General features: G+C 42.5%; 1 protein-coding gene across 4 annotated transcripts in view; it reads left to right on the plus strand.

Moving 5' to 3' along the window:
• The first annotated feature begins 2,263 nt into the window (after window positions 1–2,263).
• The window catches only part of ttc28 (tetratricopeptide repeat domain 28), an 886,755-nt gene continuing 862,223 nt past the window's right edge, over window positions 2,264–26,795 (plus strand). For all 4 annotated transcript variants that reach the window (XM_059988046.1, XM_059988048.1, XM_059988047.1 and 1 more), the window contains exon 1: window positions 2,264–2,514. In XM_059988046.1, the coding sequence (XP_059844029.1) occupies window positions 2,488–2,514 (27 nt within the window). In that variant the 5' untranslated portion in view covers window positions 2,264–2,487. The remainder of the gene's footprint in view (window positions 2,515–26,795) is intronic.

Genomic DNA, 26,795 nt, shown 5'->3' on the forward strand with positions numbered 1-26,795 from the left:
AGTGTTTTTTTATTTGCTCTAAACAATACTTGCATTAACATTACTTGTGTTCACTGTTACACTGTTCAACCAAAGACTAAATCACCTCGCACATTGAACAGTTTTGCAGGATTTCTAAAGTTCTTTCTTTCTATGGTAGTTCCTCAACATGTCAATTGTCCCTAATCACTAACTCTTTGAGATGTATGCTATGGCATTCTTTAAATAATGATTCTTTAAAGAAATGTCATGTAACTCCAGTTTGAATGTATTATACATGATACATATTGTGGAAGGAGATCAAATTGTGTTTAATAACTGAAGCATGCCAATGCAAGTTGAATGCCATCAATACTTAAAAGATATCATTTGCACTCTTCATTTCAATCTCGACTCATACACAGACTAGACAAACATAATCTTCTAGAAGGACCACAGCCTTGTCATGGTTCGGAGATTTGCGTAACTCAATGACCCGAAGAACTATGTTGGCTGAAATTAGGGCGTTATGCTTTGGCTCCTGGCTTGGTCACCCAAGCCCAACATGTCAATGGATAGATGGCAGACAAGGGGTGGTCCACCAGTCCTCCAGGTTTGGGGATTCAGCTCAGGGCTAACAACCTCGACTGTTAAAACAAAGTTGTTATGGAATCCTTCTACATCTGAGTGCCATGGTGTTTCTGAATCTCCACCCAGGACTTGCATGACCAACAGTAGCGAAAACCAAGAGAGAGCTACTGGCGCAATGATGAACGCTCTGAACACCACCAGAGATGGAGGACCTTCATTGCAGCCCTAAACACTAGTGGGCATTAAGTAAAACAAACACAATTCGTCCAATCAAAGTATCTATAACAGCGATTATGTTACTAACCACATAATGAGGGATATTAAACATTTCTTAATAAAACTTTCAAATGAAATTTCAGACCAAAAGTTTCACCCCTGTTGATAAGTTAAGAACCACTAAATGTAACTCGTACAGTGGAATTGGAGGATAAAATAAACTTAATTAGTTGGGTTTTCGAATACAGCTGAGGTCTAATTTGGGCATCACTTAATATTAAAACTGACAGGAAATTAGAAAGGTGCTTATTAAATGAAAACAGAGTGAGTTTCTGTAAAAATATTCACACAGTGTCCCTGACAAATATTTTCACACTGTCCTCCAAAAGATGTGTTTCTTTGTGCTTTCACAAGTTTAGAAATTTTGGTGGGTGCATCAGTGCACTGGTTTTCTTGGGGTGTGTATAAACATAAGAGATTCTGTAGATGCTGGAAATACAGAGCGCACACACACACACAGAGAAAATGCTGGAGGAACTCAGCAGGTCAGGCAGCATCTACGGAGAGGAATCAACAGTGGATGTTTCAAATCAAGACCCTTCATCAGGACTGGTAACATGCAGTGCTGGCAAAGGTCCTCAGCCCAAAGCATTGATTGTTTATTCCTCTCCATAGATGCTGCCTGCCCTGCTGAGTTCCTCCTGCACTTTAATGTGTTTATATTTGGCAGGTTGAAAGCAGGTCCTTTTCACTAGGAGAGAGTGATGGGGACCTGACTGGCTATATTTTAATCACTCTCTAGTCTGTGGATCAGTTTGATTAAAGGATGATGCTGGAAAACTGTGACTCCAAGTTCCAGCAGAGAGGTTTGAAAGTTGCTGCTCATGCTAGCAGGCTGGTGGAATTGAAAATAATTAATGATCAGGAATATTGCTGAGGTTAGGATTGTTTATAGTGAAATATATTGGGTTTAATGAAGGATACTTAAGAGTTGTTATATTTGGTGATTGGACCTTCAGGTAACGGAAACGGGATTGATGTAAGATTTTGGAGAATGGGGCGTTTATTCGGGAATTGGTTTGTCCAGAGGCAACGTGGATGGAGTTGATGAGGTGTTTCATTGTTTGGGAATATTCGATTGGTGTTTGTAGCTGTGTTCTATGGAAAGATGAGGGGTTTGGGGTATTATGTATTAATGGAGTGTCCAGGAGTGTTGTGAATTGAGACTACGTTTACGGGAGATAGGAGACTGATGTGGTTATTTGGGAACTGGAACCTTATCTGTGGGAAATGTGGATATTTACTGCGCTCCGGTGTGTTTAGTGGGGGATTAAGCCCGTGTGGGGCGAGGGGAGGGCACACGGAGGTTGTTCGGGGTACCGGATCACGGCGGGGCTGATTGGATTGGGATGTGTTCGCTGGGGGTCGGGTCGCGTCTGGTCGAGTTTGGCAGCGCCTAGCGCTTGTAACTCGGGATTCTGCGGCCATATCCATAATATCACTGCGCTCCAGAAGGAAGGACGAGAAGCGGGTGCCAAAGGGGGGAAAAAGTATGTGGAGCAACATGGCGAACTTTTAATAAGCGGGGAAAAGAAAGGAATCGGAGAGAGAGAGAGTGTGTGTGAGTCGGAGCGGAGCCTGAGGAACTGGTGTCGAGAGTCGATGGCGAGGTTCCCCTGCGCTTGGACGGTTTAGTGAGGCGAGAGCTCACAGAACAGCACCATGGAGGCAGACAGCAAGAGGGAGAAGGTGAGGGAGAACAACCATTTACCCCCTTCTCAAATTCCTTCCTCAAGTAACCCCCAAAAGACAGTCCCCCGTTATTTTACCCCTCTTTGTATCCTGAGAAATGTTGAGAGGGGTGGGGCGTTGAGTTTTGAACTTTTTTGTCCCGAGTTTCACTTTTCAACGTGCGAATAATGTTCTTGTTTTTCCAGTGATTCGTATCTACCTCAAGTGAGATTTCCCGTTCCCTCCCGAAAGTTAAGCTAAAATAGAGGGAGTTTAGCGGCGTAGTTGATGTCCGGTTGGTGTGCAAATAATGAAGCACAGATTCATGCCCCCCCTTCCCGAACATGCAATAGCTGTGGGAGGCTGGGGCCTGTGAGCTGCGACTGAAAGATCTCTGCCTTCCCCTCGAGCGATCCCCAAACCGCGCGATTAGTTTCCCCCAGCAACACGCGCCCCAACAGTGTGTGGGGAGGGTCCCCAATTCCCCCACAAGATACGCAAACGGAGTGTGAGTGGGGGGCATCTAATCGGTCTAAATGTTGCAGAGTGCTTAAGGAAGGAAAGTCGAAGCAACTGTCTAACGGTTTTTTTTATGTTTGAAGATAGGAATGTTGTGGGTGTTTTTTTTCGGAGAGAGAGAGAGAGCGCGATCGGTTCGGTTGTTTCAAACGTGCAATACGACCCCAACTCCCCACAACTAACAACACACAAGTTACCTCCCTTCTTTGAAACTTGTCCGGAGTTTAGAAAGCGGTGACCCACAAGCGAGGGGAAAACATAAGGGTCCGCGATCAATCAGTCCAAGGGGTTCACGACTGTTTACTGTTCCTACAATCTATGCACAAAAGTTTGTAATTATCGACTTTCTCAAAAGACTGTTCACTTCAAACTATGAATGTGTGTGTGCGTCTGTGAGTATGTATGATTAGTTTGGGAAGTGAGGCTATTCCATGTAGTTGACAATATTGATGCCCTAATTTAAGAATTAACGTGACATTGGCTGGTGTTGGCTGCGGAGTGATAGGTTGCAGGTTCAAACCCTTACTGTGCTCAGTTCATGATATGAGCCGTACTGAGCAGGAAAGCATTTAATGCGGTCCATTTAACATGAAGCATCTGAGTAATAACCAGGCCTCACTGTATCTTAAGAAGCAGCAATTCGTTAAGCTCTTGGAGTAAGTTGCCTGTTCTGTGCAGTATGACAAAAGTCTTGAGGCTTAAAAAATGCAAAAGCAGCTTAGCTTTAAGGGGGAAAATTGCCAATAAATAAAAGATGTAATCAGTGCAACATTGTAGGAAATAACTTGGCTCTGATATGAAGCTTATTGCAGATGTTGGAAAAGCAGAATAAATTGTTGCTTCATTTTGGAGTAGGTGTCTAAGCAGATGGCTCTTAATCTGTTTAATAGTTTAATTCATTACTTTGTGCATTTAAAAAAATATACAATTATAACCATTGTATTACAACTCAGTTCTCAGAGACCATACCTTTCCCTTGGTATGGAATGACTTTGACACTTGCCTTGCATTTGGAACAGTTATATTTTCAAACTAGAGTTATCTTTTGTATGTTGGTCTAGTTTTTCAACTATGCTGGTTGCCATTGCTTCATTGTAAGCAGAATTTCATCTGCACACAATCCTACTTTGAAAAGTGCTTTTGATGGATTTATTTGGTGTATTGGGATTGAAATATTTGGTGAAAATGTTTTAAACCAACATACTCTATGATGCCCAAAATTATACATTGTAAATTATTCTGCCAATGACACCAGTATTAACAATTTTTGAAAAATTACAGCTACACATTTTCACTCACTCACTCACCCCCTACACAGCCCAAGTTTATAAATGCAGTCTTAACATGAAATTGTGTGTGTGTTTGTCTGTGTATATGTGTGTGCGTGTGTGTTTTTATTAGTCCAAGTGAACACAATGGAAAAAATGTCATCCTCCTGGATTCCAGCTGCCCTGTTGGATCTCTTTGAATGCCTTCCCTATTTCTTCACAACATGGGGCATGAGATTTGTTTGCTGATGGCTGCGTAAGCAGACTTTCAAAATGAGGAGTGTGCCAAATTCGGCACTGTTGATTAATGTTATTCAAATTATACACAATGTACAGTAATAATGTGTAGAAAGAAAATCTGTCATAAAACTTGAGAGAGTTTAAAACTTTGGTACTTTGGAAATGCATAGGTGGGAATTTTATTTGGATGACTATGCCAAATCTGCACGCGTTATCTCAAATTTCATTTATTAATAAAACAACGGCATTTTCTGTGTCTAATTTAGGATGCTTTTGTTACAGTTTCCAGTCTTTCAGTTCTTTGTAGTAAACAGCATTGTGACGTTTCCTGAAGGATGTTAAATTTGATTGTGACAATATTACAGCTTGCATATTATTTTCAGCAAATTGCAAGGTGATCTGTTTGTTCTTTTTATGTATATCTATTTGTAAATATTTTACAAATGGTAAACACCCTTATGTATTGATAATGTAATTTTAAGTATGCTTTCTGAGATCTTGCCTATGAAAGCAAACAGTATAGCTATTCTACCATATACAAAAAAAAAAGACTTGGACTGTGTATATTAAGCAAATTCGTATCTGTGAAATTTGGGCAATTGGACTTAGTTACTGAGATATTTTTGATTGTCTCTACATTCCAGCATTCAATCTATTCCATGTGTTTAGAGTTAATTTTACAGTTAAGTGGGTGAAGTTGCCCTATGATATAGCAGCTCTGGGTGGTCTGTGAAGACCTTTCACTTATTGCCGCTCCTCTGCTTTAAATAAAAATATTTTCTGGGAAGAGAAATCATTGATGGGTTGGAATTTAGGTAATTGTATACTTTGTTTGTACCACTTTTTTTCTTTCTGTCTTGGCCAATTTGCCAATTATTGCTGGCTCTTTATGGTTTATTGGGAGGTTACCACAGGCAAAATTTTCAGCTGTTTCATTGATTGTCATTTTTACTAGCAGGAATATCAATTGGAAAAACTGGTACATTCCAGTCTCAAAAAACTTCAAGACTCCATTTTCACTACTGATTTTCACTGTACATAGACTACAAACTGTATCTGTAAATGTATTCCTGCTTTTTTTTTAGAAGCTCTTTATTGATCCTTTGCAGGACATCAGAGATATTCTCCTTCTTCAAGGAATGGAGTTTCCCTTCTTCCACCTTTGAAGCTACCCTCACTTGCATCTCCTCCGTTTGCTGAGCATCTGCGCTCACCCCATCTTCCTGCAGGGGTAGAGTTCTTTGTGTCCTCTCCTATCACCCTATGAACCTCCACGTCATTTGCTACAACTTCCAACATCTCCAAAGGGATCCTACCACCAAACACATCTTTACCTCACTCCCCCCCCAACTGCTTTCTGTCAGGATAGCTCCATCCATGATTCTCTTGTCCATTCGTCCCTCCCAGCTAATCTCCCTCCTGGCATTTATCCCTGCAAGCAACTGAAGTGCTGTACCTGTCCATTCACCTCATTCGTCACCTCTGCTCGGGGTCCCAAACAGCCCTTCCAGGTGAGGCAACCTGCGAATCTACTGGGATTGTCTATTGTGTCTGGTGCTTTCAAGGCAGCCACTTCATCATTTGTGTGACCCGTCGTTAATTGGAGAACCGCTTCGTTGAGCACCTTCGTTTCATCCACCAAAATTGGAGTTCCCTGGTGACCAAACATTTTAATTCCCATTGCCATTTCTGTTCCAATGTGTCAGCCCACGGCCTCCTCTTGTGTTATACCTTGTATTCTGACTGATGGCATGAATATCAATTTCGCCTTTCTCTTTTAAAAAAAAAAAATCCCTCTCCTTCTTCCTCTATTCCCCACTCTGGCTACTTGCCTCTTCTCACCTGCCCGTCATCTCGCCTGGTGCCCCTCTTCCTTCCCTTTCTCTTATGGTCCACTCTTCTTCCACTCCAGCCCTTTACCTTTCTCAGCTGCCTGGCTTCACCAATCACCTTTTGGCTATCCTCCTCCTCCTTCCCCTACATTTTATTCTGGTGTCTTCCCCCCTTCCTTTCCAGTCCTGAAGTAGGGTCACAGCCCAAAATGTCAACTGGTTGTTCATTTCCATAAGTGTTGCCTGACCTGCTGAGTTCCTCCAGCATTTTGTGTGTGTTACTTTGGACTTCCAACATCTGCAGCATCTCTTGTGTTGGTTATTGGTCAGTTGTAATATTGTAATATTGTGCTGGATTGGATGCTTCTGTGGTTGCTGTGCTGTTGTCATTGTGTTATAAGATCTGTATGACAGCAAGCATCAGCTTCAGCATGATTAGACTTGAATCTCTGTTCAGGCATTGACTTTATTACGAAGTGTAGCAGCTAGTGAACGCGTCAGTGACTGGGTTCAATTCCTGCTGCTGTCTCCCTTGTGTAGGTTTCCTTCGGGGGTTCTGGTTTCTACCCACATTCCAAAGAGGTATTGATTAAAGTTAGTAAGTTGCAGGCATGCTATGTAGCACCGAAGTTATGGTTACACTTGCGGGCTACCCACAGCACATCCTCTGACTGTGTTGGTTGTTGGTACAAGCAGTGCATTTCAGTGTACACTCAGTGGCGACTTTTTTAGGTAGTGGAAATTGGTGTAGTCTTCTGCTGCTGTAGCCCATCCCCTTCAAGGTTAAAGGTGTTGTGCTTTCAGAGATGTTCTTCTGCACACCACTGTTGTAATGCATGGTTATGTGAGTTACTGTTGCCTATCTGTTAGCTTGAATCAATCCAGTCATTCTCCTCAGAGTTATCTCATTAACAATGCACTTTTGCCCATAGAACTGCCACTCACTGGATGTTTTTTTTTGTTTTTTGCACCATTCTCTGTAAACTCGAGAGACTTGTGTGTGAAAATCATGAGACCAGCTGTTTCTGAGCTACTCAAACCACCCTATCTGGCACCAACAATCATTCCATGGTTAAAGTCACTTAGATCATGTTTCTTCCGCATTCTAATGTTTGAACAACAACTGAACCCTCTTGACCTTGTCTGCATGCTTTTATGCATTGAGTTTCTGCCACATGATTGGCTAATTAGATATTTGCAGTAACAAGCAGGTGCACCTAATGAAGCAGCCACTGGATATATGTTTCAATGTTTTATACAAATAAAGTTAATCCTTATTCTTTTTTTAATCCTTAAAAGTTCTAATCTCTGGGAACATACGTTTGCATGTTAGAAATCTAACTGTGTGTCATACCCAATCCAATCTGTGCTGAGGAAACTTTTATCTACTTTGTATGTGTGAATCTGTAGCCATCAATTCCTTAAAATTTTTCAAACTTTGGAAGGTAAGGTTGTCAGTTTGCTGAGTAACTATGGGATAAATGCATATCCACCTGTGCTGAATTAGATCTTATCAATGGGGTTGTCATATTCTGTACTGCCACGGCTCACTATCCTTGGGATAATGAAGGACAAAATCAGCTAGTATTATGCAACCAACAAAAGTAATATTGAAGTGTAGATTTGCTGTTTTGTCAAATTGGCAGGCTGTTTGATCACAGATGATGGAAAACAGACTGCATGAGAGTCCAATCTGTGACCATGCATGTGTATATCCAGGAAAGAATTAGTGATTCGAAACTCTGACTTTTCCCCTTGTTAAACCAAGGACGGTGAGCCATTTAATTATACAGCATGGTGGCTCCTATTGATTGTAATCTAATTCAGTGCAGTTGGGACCGCAGATGCTCAGCAAGGGAAGAGACTTACCCACCAACATTTCAGTAATGTGAAAGGATCAATGGGTCCTGATGTGCATGGATAGTTTTATAGGAAGGCGCATGACATCCCTTGAGAATCATCTAGCTGGACTGAGAACAAGATGTGGTTAAATCTGTGACATGCCAATCACTCCCCCCCCCCCCCCCTTTCTCAGTCCTGAAAATGGTCTTGGCCCGAAACGTTGGCTATCTATTCATTTCCATAGATGCTGCCTGACCTGCTGAGATCCTCAAGCATTTTGTGTGTGTTAACATGCAAATAATTGTGTCTCCAGAGTGTGAATGCTGTAAGTAAGGCAAATGACTTTCCTAAGTGGGACAATTTATCTGTGTTTGCATAAGATGATCATTTGGCTAAGGTACCAAAAATGTGTCAGGGTAGAGAGAGGATGAAAAGTGAGCAAATTGGTAAGAAAGGTGAAAATGAGGCTCCATGCATCCACTCAAATTCAGCATTGTGTTTTTTTTCTCCTCTCCTTACTAAAGCTGACCCACTTTGTCACACTCTTACATCATCACATCTGCTCCATTGGCTTTTTCCTTTACACTCTCTCCAGTCTGAGTCTTGGGACTGTGTATCTCCCATCTGTTTCCACAGCATTCTGGATAGTTTTCAGTTTTTTAGGTTTTTATTTCTTTATGTCTATACCCCTCCTACCAATTTCTGTAATCCCTAAAGTTACGTGAACATGTATTTTGCTTTTTGTCGTGTATGGTATCTATGTGTAATGAATATCCTGAGAGCAAAATATTACAAACATGAGAAAGTCTGCAGATGCTGGAAATCCAAAGCAACTCACACAAAATGTGGGACTCAGCAGGCCAGGCAGCATCTATGGAAAAGAGTGAACAGTCGATGTTTCGGGCCTCAGGGCTGAGAAGGAAGGGGGAATGTGCCTGAATAAAAGCATTTGTGGGGAGGGGAAAAAGGATAGCTGGAAGGTGATAGGTGAAGCCAGGCAGGTGGGAAAGGTCAAGGACTAGAGAAGAAAGAATCTGGTAGGAGAGGAGAGTGGCAAATAGAAAAGAAAAGAGGGTGGGACTGGGGGGGGGGAGTATTGGGCAAGTGAGAAGTGAAGGGTCAGAGTGGGTAATAGAGGGTGGGAGGAGGAATTTGTTCAGCAGAAAGAAAAATCAATGTTCATGCCATCAGATTGGAGGCTACCCAGATGGTATATAAGGTGTTGCTCCTCCACCCTGAGGGTGGCCTCATCTTGGCACAAGAGTAGGCCGTGGATCGACACATCAGAATGGGAATTTAAAATGGTTGGCCGCTGGGAAGTTGCACTTGTGGCAGAAGGAGCGGAGGTGCTCGCTGAAGTGGTCCTCCAATTTTCAACGGGTCTCACCAATGTAGAGGAGGCTGCATCGGGAGCGCCAGATACTGTAGATGACTCCAGTAGATTCACGGGTGAGGTGAATCCTTCCTCACCTGGAAGGATTGTTTGGGGCCCTGAATGGAGGTGAGGGAGGAGACGAATAGGCAGGTGTAGCCCTTGGGCCGCTTGTGGGAATAAGTGCCTGGAGGGAGATTATTGGGGCGGGACAAATGGACAAGGGAATTGTGGAGGGAGTGATCCCTGCACAAAGTGAATGGGCGAAGTAAAGATATATTTACTTTTACTTTTGGTTAACTGGAATCTTGGCAGCTGTACTAGAGATGTGATTGGCTGAATAGTTGCTCTGTATTGCTTGCATTGATTTAGCACTTTTAACAAACCTGATGTAGACTTTGAAAATAAGGACACAATTTATCAGGATGTCACATGGAGATGAACAGAAGTTTAGTCAGTAATTCGTTTGTTATGTGTCGTGTCACATGATGTAGGTGATCATGGTCGTTCCATGACCATGACTGTTCTTGGCAAATTTTTCTACAGAAGTGGTTTGCCATTGCCACCTTCTGGACAGTGTCTTTACAAGGCGGGTGACCCCAGCCATTATCAATACTCCTCAGAGATTGTTGCCTGGTGTTAGTAGTCGCATAACCAGGACTTGTAATGTGTACCAGCTGCTCATACAACCATCTACCACCTGCGCCCATGGCTTGGGTGGGCTAAGCAGGTGCTCCACCTTGCCCAGGGCTGACCTCCAGGCTTGTCAGAAGGAAAGAACATCTTACACCTGCTTTTGTAGAGACGCATCTCCACCCAGCCACCCTGGTCTGATTAATAGCTTCAGTTAAAATGGGGAGGAGAGAGCTGCAGGATCAGAAGTGAATGTGGAGAATATCATGGCTCAGATCCTGTGGAGGATTTCGAGTCTGGGTGCAGAAACGGAGCAAGAAACACAGAGCAAACCACAGTGGTTCAGATGAGGTTATAGATCTGGAACGCCAAGGAGGGGTTTAAAAACAAAGAAGATAATTTCAAAATGGAAAAACCATAAAAGCTCTCTTCGCTTTTATGACCCACATTACATATTACATAAACCACCCTGCCAAGGTCAAGAACTGCCAAAGTTCTTAGCGTCGTTCTTGTGCGCAGTGTGGCGCAAGACTTAATTTACTGTGCCTGACATCATGTTGCCATCAATCACTTTGGTTCACTCAGTTCGCCATGTTTTCATATATTCACATTATCACAAATTTGCAGTTTCTTCCATGAAAAGAAATTAACAATACAGTGGTATGCAAAAGTTTGGGCACCCCTGGTTAAAATTTCTGTTACTGTGAATAGCTAAGCAAGCAAAAGATGACCTGATTTCCAAAAGGCATAACGTTAAAGCTGACACATTTCTTTAATGTTTTAAACAAGATTACTTTTTTTAAATTTCCATCTTTTACGGTTTCAAAATAACCAAAAAGGAAAAGGGCCCAAAGTAAAAATTTGGGCACCCTGCTTGGTCAGTACTTAATAACACCCACTTTGGCAAATATCACAGCTTGTAAACACTTTCTGTAGCCAGCTAAGAGTCTTTCAATTCTTGTCTGGGGGATGTTTGCCCTTCTTCCTTGCAAAAGGCTTCTAGTTCTGTGAGATTCTTGGGCGGTTTTGCATGCACTGCTCTTTTGAGGTCTATCCACAGATTTTCAATGGTCAGGGGACTGTGAGGGCCATGGCAAAACCTTCAGCTTTCACCTCTTGAGGTAGTCCATTGTGGATTTTGAGGTGTGTTTAGGATCATTATCCTGTTGTAGAAGCCATCCTCTTTTCATCTTCAGCTTTTTTACAGACGGTGTGATGTTTGCTTCCAGAATTTGCTGGTATTTAATTGAATTAATTCAACCATCTACCAGTGAAATGTTCCCCGTGCCACTGGCTGCAACACAAGCCCAAAGCATGATCGATCCACCACCGTGCTTAACAGTTGGAGAGGTGTTCTTTTCATGAAATGCTGCACCCTTTTTCCTCCAAACATACCTTTGCTTATTGCGACCAAAGAGTTCTATTTTAACTTCATCAGTCCACAGGACTTGTTTCCAAAATGCATCAGGCTTGTTTAGATGTTCCTTTGGAAACTTCTGACGCTGAATTTTGTGGTGAGGATGCAGGAAAGGTTTTCTTCTGATGACTCTTCCATGAAGGTCATATTTGTGCAGGTGTTGCTGCACAGTAGAACAGTGCACCAGTACTCCAGAGTCTTGAAGAGTCTTCTTGAAGGTCTTTTGCAGTCAAACGGGGGTTTTGATTTGCCTTTCTAGCAATCCTACGAGCAGTTCTCTTGGAAAGTTTTCTTGGTCTTCCAGACCTCAACTTGACCTTCGCCATTTCTGTTAACTGCCATTTTTAAATTACATTACGAACGAGGAAACAACTACCTGAAAATGCTTTGCTATCTTTTTATAGCCTTCTCCAGCATTGTGGGCATCATTTATTTTAATTTTCAGAGTGCTAGGCAGCTGCTTAGAGGAGTCCATGGCTGCCGATTATTGGGACAAGGTTTGAGGAGTCAGGGTATTTCTAAAGCTTTTAAATTTGCATCGCCTGGCCTTTCTGAATGATGACTGTGAACAAGCCATAACAAGCTAATGAAGGTCTGAGACCTTGGTAAAAGTTATCTGAGAGCTCAAATCTCTTGGGGTGCCCAGACTTTTGCATGGTTCTCCTTTCCTTTTCCCCCTCTCTAAAATTGTATGAAACAAAAATAATACACCAATCTTGCTTAAAATGTTGAAAAGAATGTTACATCTTTATGACTTTTGGAGATGAGTTCATCATCTACTCACGATAACAGAAATTTTGACCGGGGTGCCCAAACTTTTGCATGCCACTGTCTTTGCCAGTGATATTAAACCTAGTTTTGATTAAAACTTGTCCAGATGAAGTGAAGAAATTATTCCGAAGTTTCCACTTTCAGTGATCTGGATGAAAGCAGAAAGGGCAATTCTAAATTTAAAGTTATTTTGAAGCTAGGGATTGATAAAGCTGCTGATAACTCACCAAGGTAGAGTGCTGGACATTGTTTTTACTTTCTTCCCATTTGACCTACTTGTTCCTTGGAACTTACATTTGCATTGAAGTTTGGATCTTAAATTACTAATGCAACATACACAGTGGACCTCAATCTTGATGAGGATCACAAGGTTTGGTGGCTTGCGTTCTTCAATAACCGAAAGAATTATGGTGACTCAAGTCAGAGATTTATGCTTTGGCTCTTGGTAGGGTCACTCATGCCAAACATCTCAAAGAATAGAGGCCTGGCTAAGAGTGGTCCACCAGTTCTCCAGGTTTGGGGGTTCAGCTCAGGGCTAACAACCCTGAACGGTAAAACATTGCTGTTTCTATAACAATTCTGAAGAATCCCTCTACATCTGTGTGTGACGATATTCCTCAGTCTCCACCTGGGACTTGTGTGACCGACAGTAGTGAAAACCAAGTTACTGACATGGCGAAGGAAGCCCTGAATACCGCCAGAGATAAAGGGCTTTCATTGCTGCCCTAATCACCAATGGTGTACTGGGCAGTAGGTAGGATACACAGTGGAGTCAGCAGATTATTTCAGTCAGTCAAAAGTTTATAGAAAAATAATTTGCAAAGTACATATATTTCACCATGAACTATCTGGAGATTTATTTCTTTGCAGGCATTCACAGTAGAATGGAAAAAATACAATATACTTTATTCAAAACCATACATACTAAGACTGTCAGACATTAATGTACAAAAGAGGGGAAATTGTGTAAATTAATAAATTAAAAAGTAATAAATAATAGAGAACATGAGTTGTAGAGTCCTTGAAAGCCACTTGATAGGTTGTGGAGACAGTTCAGAATTGAGGTGAGTGAAGGTATCCACACTTGTTCGAGAGCCGATGGCCTGTACCTCCTGCTACCAGGATCAATGATGCTGATTATACAGCATTCTAGAAAGTTGCATCAGTGCTGAAGGTGGGTGTGTATATGCAATAAAGTGGAAAATTAAACATAGTCAATCCACATTAAGTCATACATTGGACTGGTCATTGGATTAGTCCTGAAAAAGGGTCTCAGCTCGAAACATTGACTGTTTATTCATTTCCATAGATGCTGCCTGACTTGCTGAGTTCCTCCAGCATTTTGTCTGTGTTGCTTCAGATTCCCAGCATCTGCAGGCTTTCTTGTGCTTATTAAGTTATATCGATGATATTTTTCTTTCAAACTGTATCTTGGATGGCAAACAATTAAAGTAACACGGCCTTGCAAACGACCTGCAAATCTGAGCGAGTTAGAAAGTATTGAAATAATCTTGATTTGAGTGAAAGGAAGTGTGATGTGATACTCTTTGACAGGTTCATTACCAAGAATGGCATAGGAAAGGTTGATGGAATGAAGCCAAGGGAAGCTGGAAAGCAGTGGGGGTTGGGGGGGGGGGTAGACACGGTAAGAGAGAGAAGAGGCGACAGTGGGGGAGGCTGGCATTCTCCGATAGCTAGAAATTCTGATTTTTATCAGGAAACAGTAAATGAATCGTGGAGCTTTGAAAGCTCCTGTGTTACCATGGCAATTAAATGGTAGGAGATCCTGGTGTTCTGTGCTTATCGAAGAATATATATTTTTTTGGACCTGCAGAGAAAATAAATGCTGGAACTGCCTTTGCAAAGGCTGAGTTTTCACCTTCTCCGAAAAGAATTCCAAGTATTTTGCTAGTAGTATATTTATTCCACACTTAATTTGACAATGCTGTGATTTTGTGGGAAGGTAATGTTGAAACCCCACTGTTATAATATACCAGGAAAATCATTGTTAGACTGGCGCTTTGGTTTTGCTCTCTTGAACTTTCAGCTGGATTTTATTTTCTCCTCCTTTGCCATTCTGTCTACACGCATAGGCTTTGGTGACTCTGCTGGTGTATATTTTACATATCTCGGCAAACTTGGGGCAAGCAAAAATTATTTCTTCCAACTATTCCTAACATGCCTTAAATATTAAAGAAAGCTGTATTGAAAAATAAGAACAAGAGTGGGCTATTCAGTGCTTTAAGTCTGCTCTGCCAGCCAATGCGATCGCAGCTGATCCTCTGTCTCAATATCATATTTCCATTTCCTCCTCCCCACTTAACATAGAAAAACCTATAGCACAATACAGGCCCTTCAGCCCACAAAGCTGTGCAGACCATGTCCTTACCATAGAAATTACCAAGCATTACCCATAGCTCCCTATTTTTGTAAGCTCCATGTACCTATCCAGGAGCCTCTTAAAAGACCCTATCATATCCACCACCACCACCATCATCGGCAGCCCATTCCACGCACTCACCATTCTCTGCATTAACAAAAACTTACCCCTGACATCTCCTCTGTTCCTACTTCCAAGCACCTTAAAACTGCCCTCTCATGCTAGCCATTCCAGCCCTGGGAAAAAGTCTCTGACTATCCACACAATCAATGCTTCTTATCATCTTATACACTTCCATCAGGCCACCTTTCATCCTCCGTCACTCCAAGGAGAAAAGGCTAAGTTCGCTCAACCTATTCTCATAAGAAATGCTCCCCAATCCAGGCAACATCCTTGTAAATCTCCTCTGCACCCCTTCTATAGTTTCCACATCTTTCCTGTAGTGGAGCGACTAGAACTGAGCACAGTACTCCAAGTGGGGTCTGACTAGGGTCCTATAGCTGCAACATTACTCTTAAACTCAATCCCACGATTGGTGAAGGTCAATGCACTGTATGCGTTCTTAACCACAGCATCAACCTTTGCAGCAGCTTTGCGTGTCCTATGGACTCAGACCTCATGATCCCTCTGATCCTCCACACTGCCAAGAGTCTTACCATTAATACTATATTCTGCCATCATATTTGACCTACCAAAATGAACCACTTCACACTTATCTGGGTTGAACTCCATTGCCATTTCTCAGCCCAGTTTTGCATCGTATCAATGTCCCACTGTAACCTCTTGACAATCCTTGACACTATCCACAACACCCCTAACCTTTGTGTTATCAGCAAATTTACTAACCCATCCCTCCACTTCACCATTCGGGTCATTTATAAAAATCATGAAGAGTGGGGGTCCCAGAACAGATCTCTGAGGCACACCACTGGTGACTGGCCTCCATGCAGAATATGACCCATCTCCAACCACTCTTTGCCTTCTTTGGGCAAGTCAATTCTGGATCCACAAAGCAATGTCCCCTTGGATCCCTTGTCTAGAAATCATTGCCTTCTTCTAAAACAGGAGTTCCCAACCGTTTTTATGCCATGGACCAATACCTTTAACCAAGGAGTCTGCGCAACAAAGGTCAGGATCCCCTGTTCTAAAACATGCAGTGGCTTGGCCTCCACCTCCCACAGTTCTTCTGACCTCTGAAGCTTTGCCAAAGGTCAAAGTAAATTTATTAAAGTGTGTATATGTCCCTTTATACATCCCTGAGATTAATTAAATAAGCAATAAATACTGAGAACATGCAATGAAGTCCTTGAAAATGAGACTGCAGGTTGTGGGAACATTTCAGTGATGGGACATGAAGTTATCCTCTTTGGTTCAAGAGCCTGATGGTCAAAGGGTAATAACTCTTCCTGAACTTGGTGGTGTAAATCCTGAGGTTCTTTTACCACCATCCTAATGGCAGCAGGGAGAAGAGACCATATCCGGGGTGGTGAGGGGTCCCCAATGCTGTTTTCCTGTAGCAAAGCTTCATGTAGGTGTAGTCAATGGTGGGGAGGGGCTTTACCTGTGATAGACTGGGTGTTGGTGTCTCCATACCAGGCTATGATGCAGCCAGGCAATATGGTCTCCACTACACATCTATACAAGTTCGTCAAAGTTTTAGATGTTGTGCCAAATCTTCGCAAACTCTTAAGGCAGTAGAAGTGCTACAGTGCTTTCTTTGTAATTGCACTCATGTGCTGGGCCCAGGACAGTTTCTCTGAAATGATAACGCTAAGGAATTTAAAGTTGCTGACCCTCTCCATCTATAGAAGTTTGTCAAAGTTTTAGCTGACATGCTGAATCTTCGCAAACTTTTAAGAAGGTAGAAGTGCTGCCATTGCATTCTTTGTAATGACACTAGCGTGCTGGACCCGGGACAAAAACCCATGTACTGAGCAAGCAAGAAATTCTCTTCTCAGTTTGAAGTGTTTTATCTTCAATCCCAGATTGAGGTGCCTGGTTCTTCGATCTCTCTGCCAAGGATACAATCCTCCTTGCATTCAGCCTAAAGAGCAAAAACACAATCTGCTGTACAACTCAGTGGGTCTACAGGCATCTATGGGAGCTTTGCCAGAATTTCAATTGGATTTTATTTTATTCCTCTAAACTCCAGTATGTACAGGCACAGTTGACCCGATCTCTGCTCGTGCGACAATCTGGCCATTGCAGAAAGTGGTCTGGTAAACCGTAGTTGCATTCTGTCAATGCTCTTTCCTTGGAACAGAGAGTAAATCTCTAGGCAGGACCTCAGGCATAGTTTTTGCCAAGGCCCTGTACAATTGTTGTGAAGCTCATGAAGAGATTCACGCTGAAGGTCTTTGAGCCACAAGCAGTCTGCCTTACAAACTAACAGCAGAACGTCTTTCAAGTGGGCGAATGCTCGCAAGGTGTCAGGCCCTGATGGTGTACCCAGCTGGGCGCTGGAACCTGTGCCAACCAACTGTTGAAGGACATCTTCAATCTCGCTGCTGCATTCGGAGTTTCCCTCATGCTTCAGAAGGACATTAGTCTCAAGTTGGAGGTACCTGCTTTTTAATACAAGGAAATCAAGACTTGTGTATCAACACCATTGCACGTTTGGGAGGCAACTTGTAAACAGATAGCTTCTCATCATTGTTTCCGTAACTCTGTAAAGTGAATTGAGTCAGATACATTATATGAGATCTGGTATGTTCTGGAGATTTGAATCTAATATTACTATCTTTTTCCATTATATCCTTTAAAATTCTACAAGTTTAGACATTGAAGAGGTGACTTGACAGTTATAACGTAAGACATAGGAGCAGAATTAGACTATTTGGCCCATCGAGTTTGCTCCCCCTTTTTAAAAGAGCTTTGATCAGTGGCCAATCCAGACATCAAAAGCTCTGAGAAGGTGACTTCGATCAGGTCCACAATGCCTGAGTACAAAAGGCAGCAGCGGGTCGGTACAGTGAAAAAGAGCTTTGACCAGCGACCGTTCAGAGTTTGGGATTGATTTGCAAGAACAAGTTAAAGGAAGGCAGGGCGAGTGCAGCGGTCATTGTCCCAGCAGCCGTTGACTGAGTGGACAGAGTCATGGTGGTGATCTTGAGGCTTTAGTTCTTTGAGGCTTCCGTGAAGAGAGGCCTCAGTCAGAGAAAGTAAAGGAAAAGCTCTAGGTTAAGTTTTCTTTTCTTTCCCTGCTTTATATCTGCTCAGCTAGGGTAGTAGAGATGCCAGGCAGGGTAGTGGAATGCTCCTCTTGCGGGATGTGGGAAAGCAGGGAGTCCTCCGGTGCCTCTGATGACTACAACTGTGAGAAATGCATCCGGCCGCAGCTTCTAACAATCTGCGTTAATGAATTGGTGCCGGAACTGGATGAACTCCAGATCATTCGGGAGGCTGAGGAGGCAGTAGATAGGTCGCTTAGAGGGGTAGTTACACCCAAGGTGCAGGACACAGGAGATGGGGTCACAGTCAGGAAGGGGAAAGGGGTAAGGAGCCAGTGCAGAGTACCCCTGTGGGCATCCCCCTCAACAACAGCTATATCACTTTGGATATTGTCAGTGGGGTGGGGGGAGGGGATGAGCTAGCAGAGGAAAGTCACAGTGGTCGAGTCTCTGGCACTGAGTCTGCCTCTGTGTCTCAGAAGGGAAGGGAGGAGAAGAGGCAGGGTGTGGTGATAGGAGAGTCGTTAGTTAGAGGAACAGACAGGAGGTTCTATTGGTGAGAACAAGATTGTGGATGGTACGTTGCCTCCCGGGTGCCAGGGTCTGGGACATCCCGGATCAAGTCCTCAGCATTCTTAAGTGGTAGGGTGAACAGCCAGAAGTCATGCTCCATGTAGGTACCAATGACATGGGTAGGATGAATGATGAGTTCTGCGTAGGTTTAAGTGCTAAGTTAAAGGGCAGAACCTGGAGTTGTGATCTCAAGGTTCCTACCTGTGCCACGTGCTTATGAAGCTAGAACTAGGAAGTTTATACAGTTTAATACATGGTAAAGGAGTTAGTGTAGGAGGGAGGGCATAAGATTTTTGGATAATTGGGTTCTCTTCCATGGAAAATGGGACCTGTACAGAAGAGTTGGTTTGCACCTGAATTGAAGGGGGACCAATATCCTAGCGGGAAGGTCTGTTAATGCTACGAGGGGGTGGGAGGTGTAAACTGTAATTGCAAGGGCATGGGAACCAGAGTGCCAGAAGAGTTTGTGGAGAGGTAGTGGAGGCAGATGTTGTTAAGACCTCAGACAAAGTTAAGCATCAGAAGGTTGGGCATGGTGTAACTGGAGACCTGAGCTGTGTATATTTCAATACAAGAAGTATTGTAGGAAAGGTGAATGATAGTGCTGAAGACGAGGTTGCTGGTTTGCAAACAAAGGCAATGTGTAGTGAGGAGAGGCTGTTGAGAGGGCAAAATTACAGTCATCAGGATGAGTTGCAACATTAAAGGCGGACAAAGGGTGAATACAGGAGTGAAGGTGTTATATTTCAATGTGCACAGTATGTGGAATAAGATAGATGAGCTTGCAACACAGTTGCAGGTTGGCAGGTATGATGTTGTAGGCATCACTAAGCAGCACACACAAAATGCTGGAAGAACTCAGCAGGCCAGGAGGGGAATTTCTAGAGGGCTTATGAGATAGCTTTTCAGAACAGCTTGAGGTTGATCCAACGAGGGGGATCAGCTATTCTGGATTGGGAGTTGTGCAATGAACCAGAATTGATTAGAGAACTTAAGGTAAAAGAACCCTTAGGGGACAGTGATTATAATATGATCAAATTCACCTTGAAATTTGATAAAGAGAAGCTATAGGCAGATGTATCAGTGGAGTAAAGGGAATTACAGAGGCATGAGGGAGGAGTTGGCCAGAATTGATTGGAAAATCATACTGGTGTGGATGATGACAGAGCAGCATAAAGTGTATGAAGTTACCATAACTAGGGAGAAAGTTCTTGGGGAAATTGAAAAATCTAAGGTAGATAAGTCACCTGCACCAGATTGTACCCCTCAAGTTTTGAAAGAGGTGGCTACAGAGATCATGCAGGCATTAGTAATGATCTTTAAAGAATCACAAGATTTTGGAGTGGTTCTGGAAGATTGGAAAATTGCAAACGTCATTCCACTCTTCAAGAAGGGAGAGAGGCAGGAGAAAGGAAACTGTAGACCAGTTCCTCAATTATTAAGGATGAGGTCTCAGGGTACTTGGAGGCATGCGATAAAATAGGCCATAGTCAGTATAGTTTCCTTAAGCCTTAAGGGAAAATTTTGCCTGACGAATCTGTTGGAATCCTTTGAAGAGTAACAAGCAGAATAGACAAAGGAGAATCCATTGATGTTGTATACTTGGATTTTCAGAAGGCCTTCAACATGGTGCCACACATGAGACTGCTTAACAAGCTTATGAGCCCACAGTATTACAAGAAAGATTCTAGCATGGATGAAGCAGTAAGTGATTGGCAGGAGGCAAAGAGTGGGTATAAAAGGACCCTTTTCTGCTTGGCTGCAGGTGACTACTGGTGTTCCACAGGGGTCTGTGTTGGGACCGATCCTTTTACGTTATATGTCAGTGATTTGGATGATGGAATTGATGGCTTTGTTGCAAAGTTTGCAGACATTATGAAGATGGGTGGGGGACAGGTAGTTCTGTGGAAGCAGAGAGGCTACAGAAGGACTTGGACAGATTAGGAGAATGGTCAAGGAAATGGGAAATAATACAGTATTCATTTCAAGAGGACTAGAAACTAAAAGTGAGGATGTAACATTGAGACTTCTATAGAACACTGGTGAATCTTCACCTGGGATATTGTGAGCAGTTTTGGGCCCCTTACCTTGGAAAAGATGTGCAGAAAATAGTCGGTTCAAAGGAGGTTCATGAAAACGATTCCAAGATTGAATGGCTTCTCGTATGCAGAATGTCTGATGGCTCTGGGCCTGTATTCATTAGAATTCAGAAGAGTGAAGGGTGATCTCATTGAAGCCTCTCAAATGGTGAAAGGCCTTGACAGAGTGGATGTGGAGAGGATGTTTTCTATAGTGGGAGATTCTAAGACCAGAGGACACAGCCTCAGAATCGATGGGCATCCTTTTAGAATGGAGATGAGAAGGAATTTCTTTAGCCAGAAAGTGGTGTATCTGTGGAAATCTTTGCCATAGGCAGCTGTGGAGGCCAAGTCAATATGTATACTTAAGGCAGAGGTTGATATATTCTTGATTGGTCAGGACTTCAACGGATAAGGGGAGAAGGCAGGAGATTGGGGCTGAGAGAGAAAATGGATCAGCCCTGATGAAATGGCAGAGCAGACTTGATGGGCCAAATGGCCTAATTCTGCACCTATATCTTGTGGTTTTCATCATGGCTGATCCATTTCCCTCTTAATCCCATTCTCCTGTCTTCTTCCCATAACCTTTCACGCCCTGACTAATCAATAACCTATCTTGGAGTTTTGAATTTTCTCTCCTTTTAAAAAAATAATTCGTGCTTTTATTCCTTCTACCAAAGTGCATGACCATACACTTCCCGACACTGTATTCCATTTGCCACCTCTTTGTCCATTCTCTTAATCTGTCTGAGACCTTCTGCAGCCTCTCTTGTTTCCTCAACACTACCTGCCTCTTTGTATCGTCTGCAGGCTTGGCCAAAAAGCCGTCAATTTCATCATCCAAATCGTTGACGTACTGCGTAAAAAGAAGCGGTTCTAACACAGACTCCTGTGGAACACCATTAGTTGCCAGCAGCCAATCTGATAAGGGTCCTTTTTTTCCCACTCTTTGCCTCCTGCCAATCAGCCAGTGCTCTATCCATACTAGTATCTTTCCTATAATACCCTGGGCTCTTATCTAGTTTAGCAGCCTCATTATTACAATAAAAATAGAACTTTTACAAATGAAAGAATGCAAATTTATGAGGGAAAACAGTAAAATGTAATGAATTAACACTCAGCTTTCTTTTAAATCAGTCTTGCTGCACAAAAAATGGCATCCAATTTAAGTTCAAAGTAAATTTTACCATCAATTAATTTATTATTGTTATAATTGAAGCCTGCTTGAAGTGTACCAAATATTTTATTCCAAGAACGTGGTTAGACCAAAGGTTAAAGAGTAGGTGTAGGGTGGTTGGGAGATGGAGAGTGGGGTCGAGTGGGGGGGAGAATGGGGTTGGTTGTGAGCAACTGGTGATGAGTTAGCGGATTAGAGTAGCACAACAGAGGTAATGCTATTCTAAGTACTAGGTTTTACTTTTTGGCAGTAAGAAACCTTGCAAATTGTGACACTCAGAAAATTTGGCATTCTGACACTATTAGCATCTACACCAATGAAAGGAAAATCTGCTAACTGCATCTTTCACAAACTTGTGACATCACAAAGCATTTAACAGTCAATGAAGTTTAATAACGTGCATTCAGTTTTTGGACATAATGCTCACACAAATACCAGTGTCATAATGACTAGTTAATCTGCTTTTGTGATAAGAATGTAAATATTGTAACTGCATTTGGTTATTGGCCTTGAGCCCGCTCTGTCTTTCAGTAAGATCATGGCTGGCTGATCTTAGCCTCAACTTTACTTTCCTGTCTGGTCCCTGTGGCCTTTGATTTCTCTGAAGTCAAGAAGTCTCTCAGCCTTTTTAAATGGATTGGTCAGGTTGGATGAGCGCGCACCCAGATATCTTCCAGATACACATGTCGTTTCTTCATCCCTCCGTGTCCATGCCACACTTGGGAAAAGTCCATAGTGAAGTGCAGGGAGACCGTGAGACTGGTTCTGCCACACTCAGATATCAGTCATAAAAGAGCACCCCAATACTTTGCAATTACGGCAACAGAAGCAGATTAAAACTGAGAAATAAGCCAAAAATAGAGATTATTTTCTCAGAAGAACTGTGATCATTTTCAGGAGGCATACGTTTAATTGTCTTCAGATCAGATTTGTAGTGAAGACATGAAGATTTAAAATGAGTATTTTCTCAGGCAGGCTCCAAGGCACTTAAAGGCATCAATAAATACCATTTCTGACACATCCCTGCCCTTTCTCGATCTCCCTGTCTCCACCTTTGGAGACAAATTGTCAACTGACATCTTTTATAAGTCTACTGATTCCCACGGCTGTCTTGGCTATACTCCTTCCCATCTTGTCTCCTGTAAAAATGTTAATCAAAAGAAAATCTGCAGATGCTGGAAATCCAAGCAACACACATAAAATGCTGGAGGAACTCAGCAGGCCAGGCAACATCTATCTGGAAAAAAGTACAGTCGATGTCTCAGCCTGAAACGCTTCGGCAGGACTATGCTAAAGGGTCTCGGCCCGAAACGTCAATTCCACAGATACTGCCTGGCCTGCTGAGTTTTTCTGGTATTTTGTTTGTGCTTCCAGTAAATATAATATTTCTCAGTTCCTTTGTCTCCACTGCATCTGTTCCCAGGATAAAGCTTTCCTTTTAGAACATTAGAGATCTCCTCTCCTTTCAAAGAATGGGGTTTCCTTTCGTTCGCCATTGATGCTGCCCTCACCAGCATCTCCTCCATTTCCCATACATGTGTGCTCATCCCATCTTCCCGCCATCTTAACAGTAATAGAGTTCCTCTTATCCTTCCCTACCACTTCATGAGCCTCTGCATCCAATACATCATTCTCCACAACCCCAGCCATCTCCAAAGGGATCCTACCACCAACGTATCTTTACTTCCCCTCACCCCCACTTTCCACGCTCTCTGTGATTCCTTTTTACATTTGTCCTTCTCCACTAATCAATCTCCTGATGCTTAATCCTGCGAGTCGCCAAAGTGCTACACCTGCCCATTCACCTCATTTCTTGCCTCCCTTCAGGGTCCCGAACAGTCTTTCCAGCTGAGGCAACATTTCACCTGAGTGGACTGCTTCATCAAGCACCTCATCTGCCGGAAACAGAATTTCCTGGTGGCCAAACATTTTAATTCTCATGCCCATTCCCATTCTGACATGTCAGTCCATGGCTGCTTCCTGTGCAATGATAAGGCCACCCTCAGGGTGGAGGAGCAACACCTTAAATTCCATTGGATAGCCTCCAACCTAATGGCATGAATATCAATTTCTCCTTCTGGTTAAAAAAAATTCCTCTCCCCTCCCCTCTTCTATTCCCCACTAAGCCTCTCACCTGCCTGTCGCCTCCCTCTGGGTCCCCTTCTTCCTTTTTTCTATGGTCCACTCTCCTCTCCTAACAGGTTACGTTCTCTCCAGTCCTCTACCTTTCCCATTTGCCTGGCGATTCACCTATTACCTTATCCGGACCTGCTGAGTTCCTTCAGCATTTTCTGTATGTTGCTCTGGATTTCCAGCATCTGTAGAATTTATATTCTTTGTAATAAGTATCTTTTACCTATTTAAGGAAACAGATCAGCCTTTTGGATTTGCAGTTCCTTGGAGGTAAATATTGAAATTAGTCCAATGTGTAGAAAGGAGGATCCTGCGGGTCCCCAGACATCTGATGTACTGTCAGCTTTCTACATTGTTTTATAGTTGGTTTGCGAAAATGTTAGCTTCTTGTGTCTTTGTATAAGTAACTACGTCCTCTGCAATATCAATGGTAATTTTCTTGGTTTCTCTGTGCCCTTGGTTTTGGCACGTTGCTCTCTCCAGTCCATTATTAGGTGCTGTGAACTTGTGCTGGGCCAAACATGACAAATCAATGTCAGTACTAATCAAACTTGTAGTGAAATTTAATATTGCCACTGCTATCAAATGAAATTTACGTCTGGTTACTCTCTTGTTCAGTCCATTATCGTGCACTACCCTATAGAATTTGCTGTAATATTTAAATTGAAGGTCCAGTTGTCTGTCAGTGGCGTGTAAACATGAGGGTTGAACAGGTTAGCGATTTCAATGTATTCATTGAGAAGAAACTTGACCAATCAAATTTCCTTTATTTCTAGCATCTGTTGTAGTGCCATCAGAGAGACACTGAATATAGTGGGTATATTCAACAAAAACTAGCAGCAGGTATCATATTGAGTCATTCTAGGAGGAATAGGCCTCCCAACCCAATATTACATGACATTTTTGTATGCTAAAGATCGAAGGCGACAGCATTTACAGTTACAACGTATCTACAATGCTTCCTTTGAATTACGTATAGTTTTCAAACATTTCCTTCTTTGCACCCACATTCCAGACCCCAAAATGAATGTTAATCAGCATTGTTTGGTTTGCAGTCAACTCCTGTCCATAGCTCCATGAAAACTATTGTTCAGGGCTATATTTTAAATTGAAGCTACACTCCGTGCTCATGTCTGAAGATTGGTTGCTGGTGAAGTTAATATTTGCCATATGTCCTAACAGACCCATTCTCTCTGATGTTCCAGTACTCTGTTTGATCTTTGACCTTTCTAGAATATTCAGTTCCCTTCTTGGTTCTACTTTGGAACAAGAGGTAGGACCATGAAGAATATTCAGAAGCAGCCTAGATTTCCAGAGTTGGGGGAAGGGGGAGGGAGGGAGAGAGAGAGAGGGAGTGGGGGAGAGGGGGAGAGAGAGAAGGAGAGAGAGAGAGAGATGATTTAGAGTATGATTGAAGTCTTCTGGACTTGACCTATGGATTGTTGACCATATATAAAAAAAGGCAGATGACTAATGCAGCAATCAACAGAGTAGCTTGTATGGAACCATGGAACCACAATAGTAGAATCTCAGAAGAATGTGCACTCAGTGGCCACTTTATTAGCTACCGGACTGGAACCCGGTGTGATTTTCTGTTGCTATTGCTCATCCATTTCAAGGTTTGAGGTATTGTGCATTCAGAGATGCTTTTCTGCACACTACTGTTGTCACATACAGTTATTTGAGTTACTGGCATCTTCCTGTCAGTTTCAATCATTCTCCTCTGATCCCTCTCATTAACAAAGCATTTTTTTGCCCACAGAACTGCTGCTCTTATCGTGTATTTTGTTTTTTTTGCACAATTCTCTGTTAGCTCTGTTCAAATCCCAGGAGATCATCAGTTTCTGAGATACTCAAACCAATCTGTTTGGCATCAATAGTCATTTCATGGTCAAAGTCACTTGGATCACATTTCTTCCCCACTCTGAAGTTTGGTTTGAACAACAACTGATCCTTTTGACAAAGTCTGCATGCTTTTGTGCATTGAGTTGCTGCCTCATAATTGGCTGATTAGATATTTGCATTAATGAGAAGCTGTTCTTTATAAAGTGGTCAATGAGTGCATACACATCCAGGTGCAGCTACGGAGGGAGAAGGGGAGGATTCAGCTGTCAACAATGCTGATCTCTAAAATTAGGTGTTTTGACTAATTAGCGTTACAAGAAATCATAAATGAGATAACTGAAGGTGATCACCATTAAGATTAATTTTTCAGTTGTATATTTCTCAATGATTACTATTGATTCACCTCTATGCAATCACTTGTATTTACTCAACTGTTGTTGTTATTCCTCTCTGTGCCTTGTGGTGCATTGGGCTGCAACTATGCTGTTTCTGTAACATTTTGTCTTTTTCTTACAAAGCCAAATTGCTAGCTTGATACTCAACCCAGCAAGGATGAAAAGCATTGCCAGGAGCCGGCTGGATTTGAACCTGGGACCACTTGCCTCAAAGTCCTGTTCAGAACCACTACACCACCAGCAGCCTTGTTACTCAATTACTTCGAGCTCAAATATTTTTTACTTGTTCGGATGCTTGTTTAATACAGAGATTAAGATCATGGGGTTTCTTTGAACACTGTCCTCTGTGTTTTGGAGACCAGACCTTATTAGAAGATCTGGAACATGATGAGTGACTTGTGCTAAAATGCCTCTTTTAATCCGAAATTTAGAGGGAAGTACAACCCCTGTACTTGCAATACAACTGCCATCCAAAGGGGACGTATTTGCACACAGTTAATAATTGAGGAGTCAACCAATCCATCCAAGCTTGCAAAACTTTTGCAGCACACACAAACTGCTGGAGGACTCAGCAAGTCAGGGAGCATGTATGGAAGGAAACAAACAGTCAGGGGTTTGGGCCAAGACTTTTCATGTGAAACCTATTGAATGTTG

This window comes from Hypanus sabinus, chromosome 13 (genome assembly GCF_030144855.1).
Source record: "Hypanus sabinus isolate sHypSab1 chromosome 13, sHypSab1.hap1, whole genome shotgun sequence".
NCBI lineage: Eukaryota > Metazoa > Chordata > Chondrichthyes > Myliobatiformes > Dasyatidae > Hypanus > Hypanus sabinus.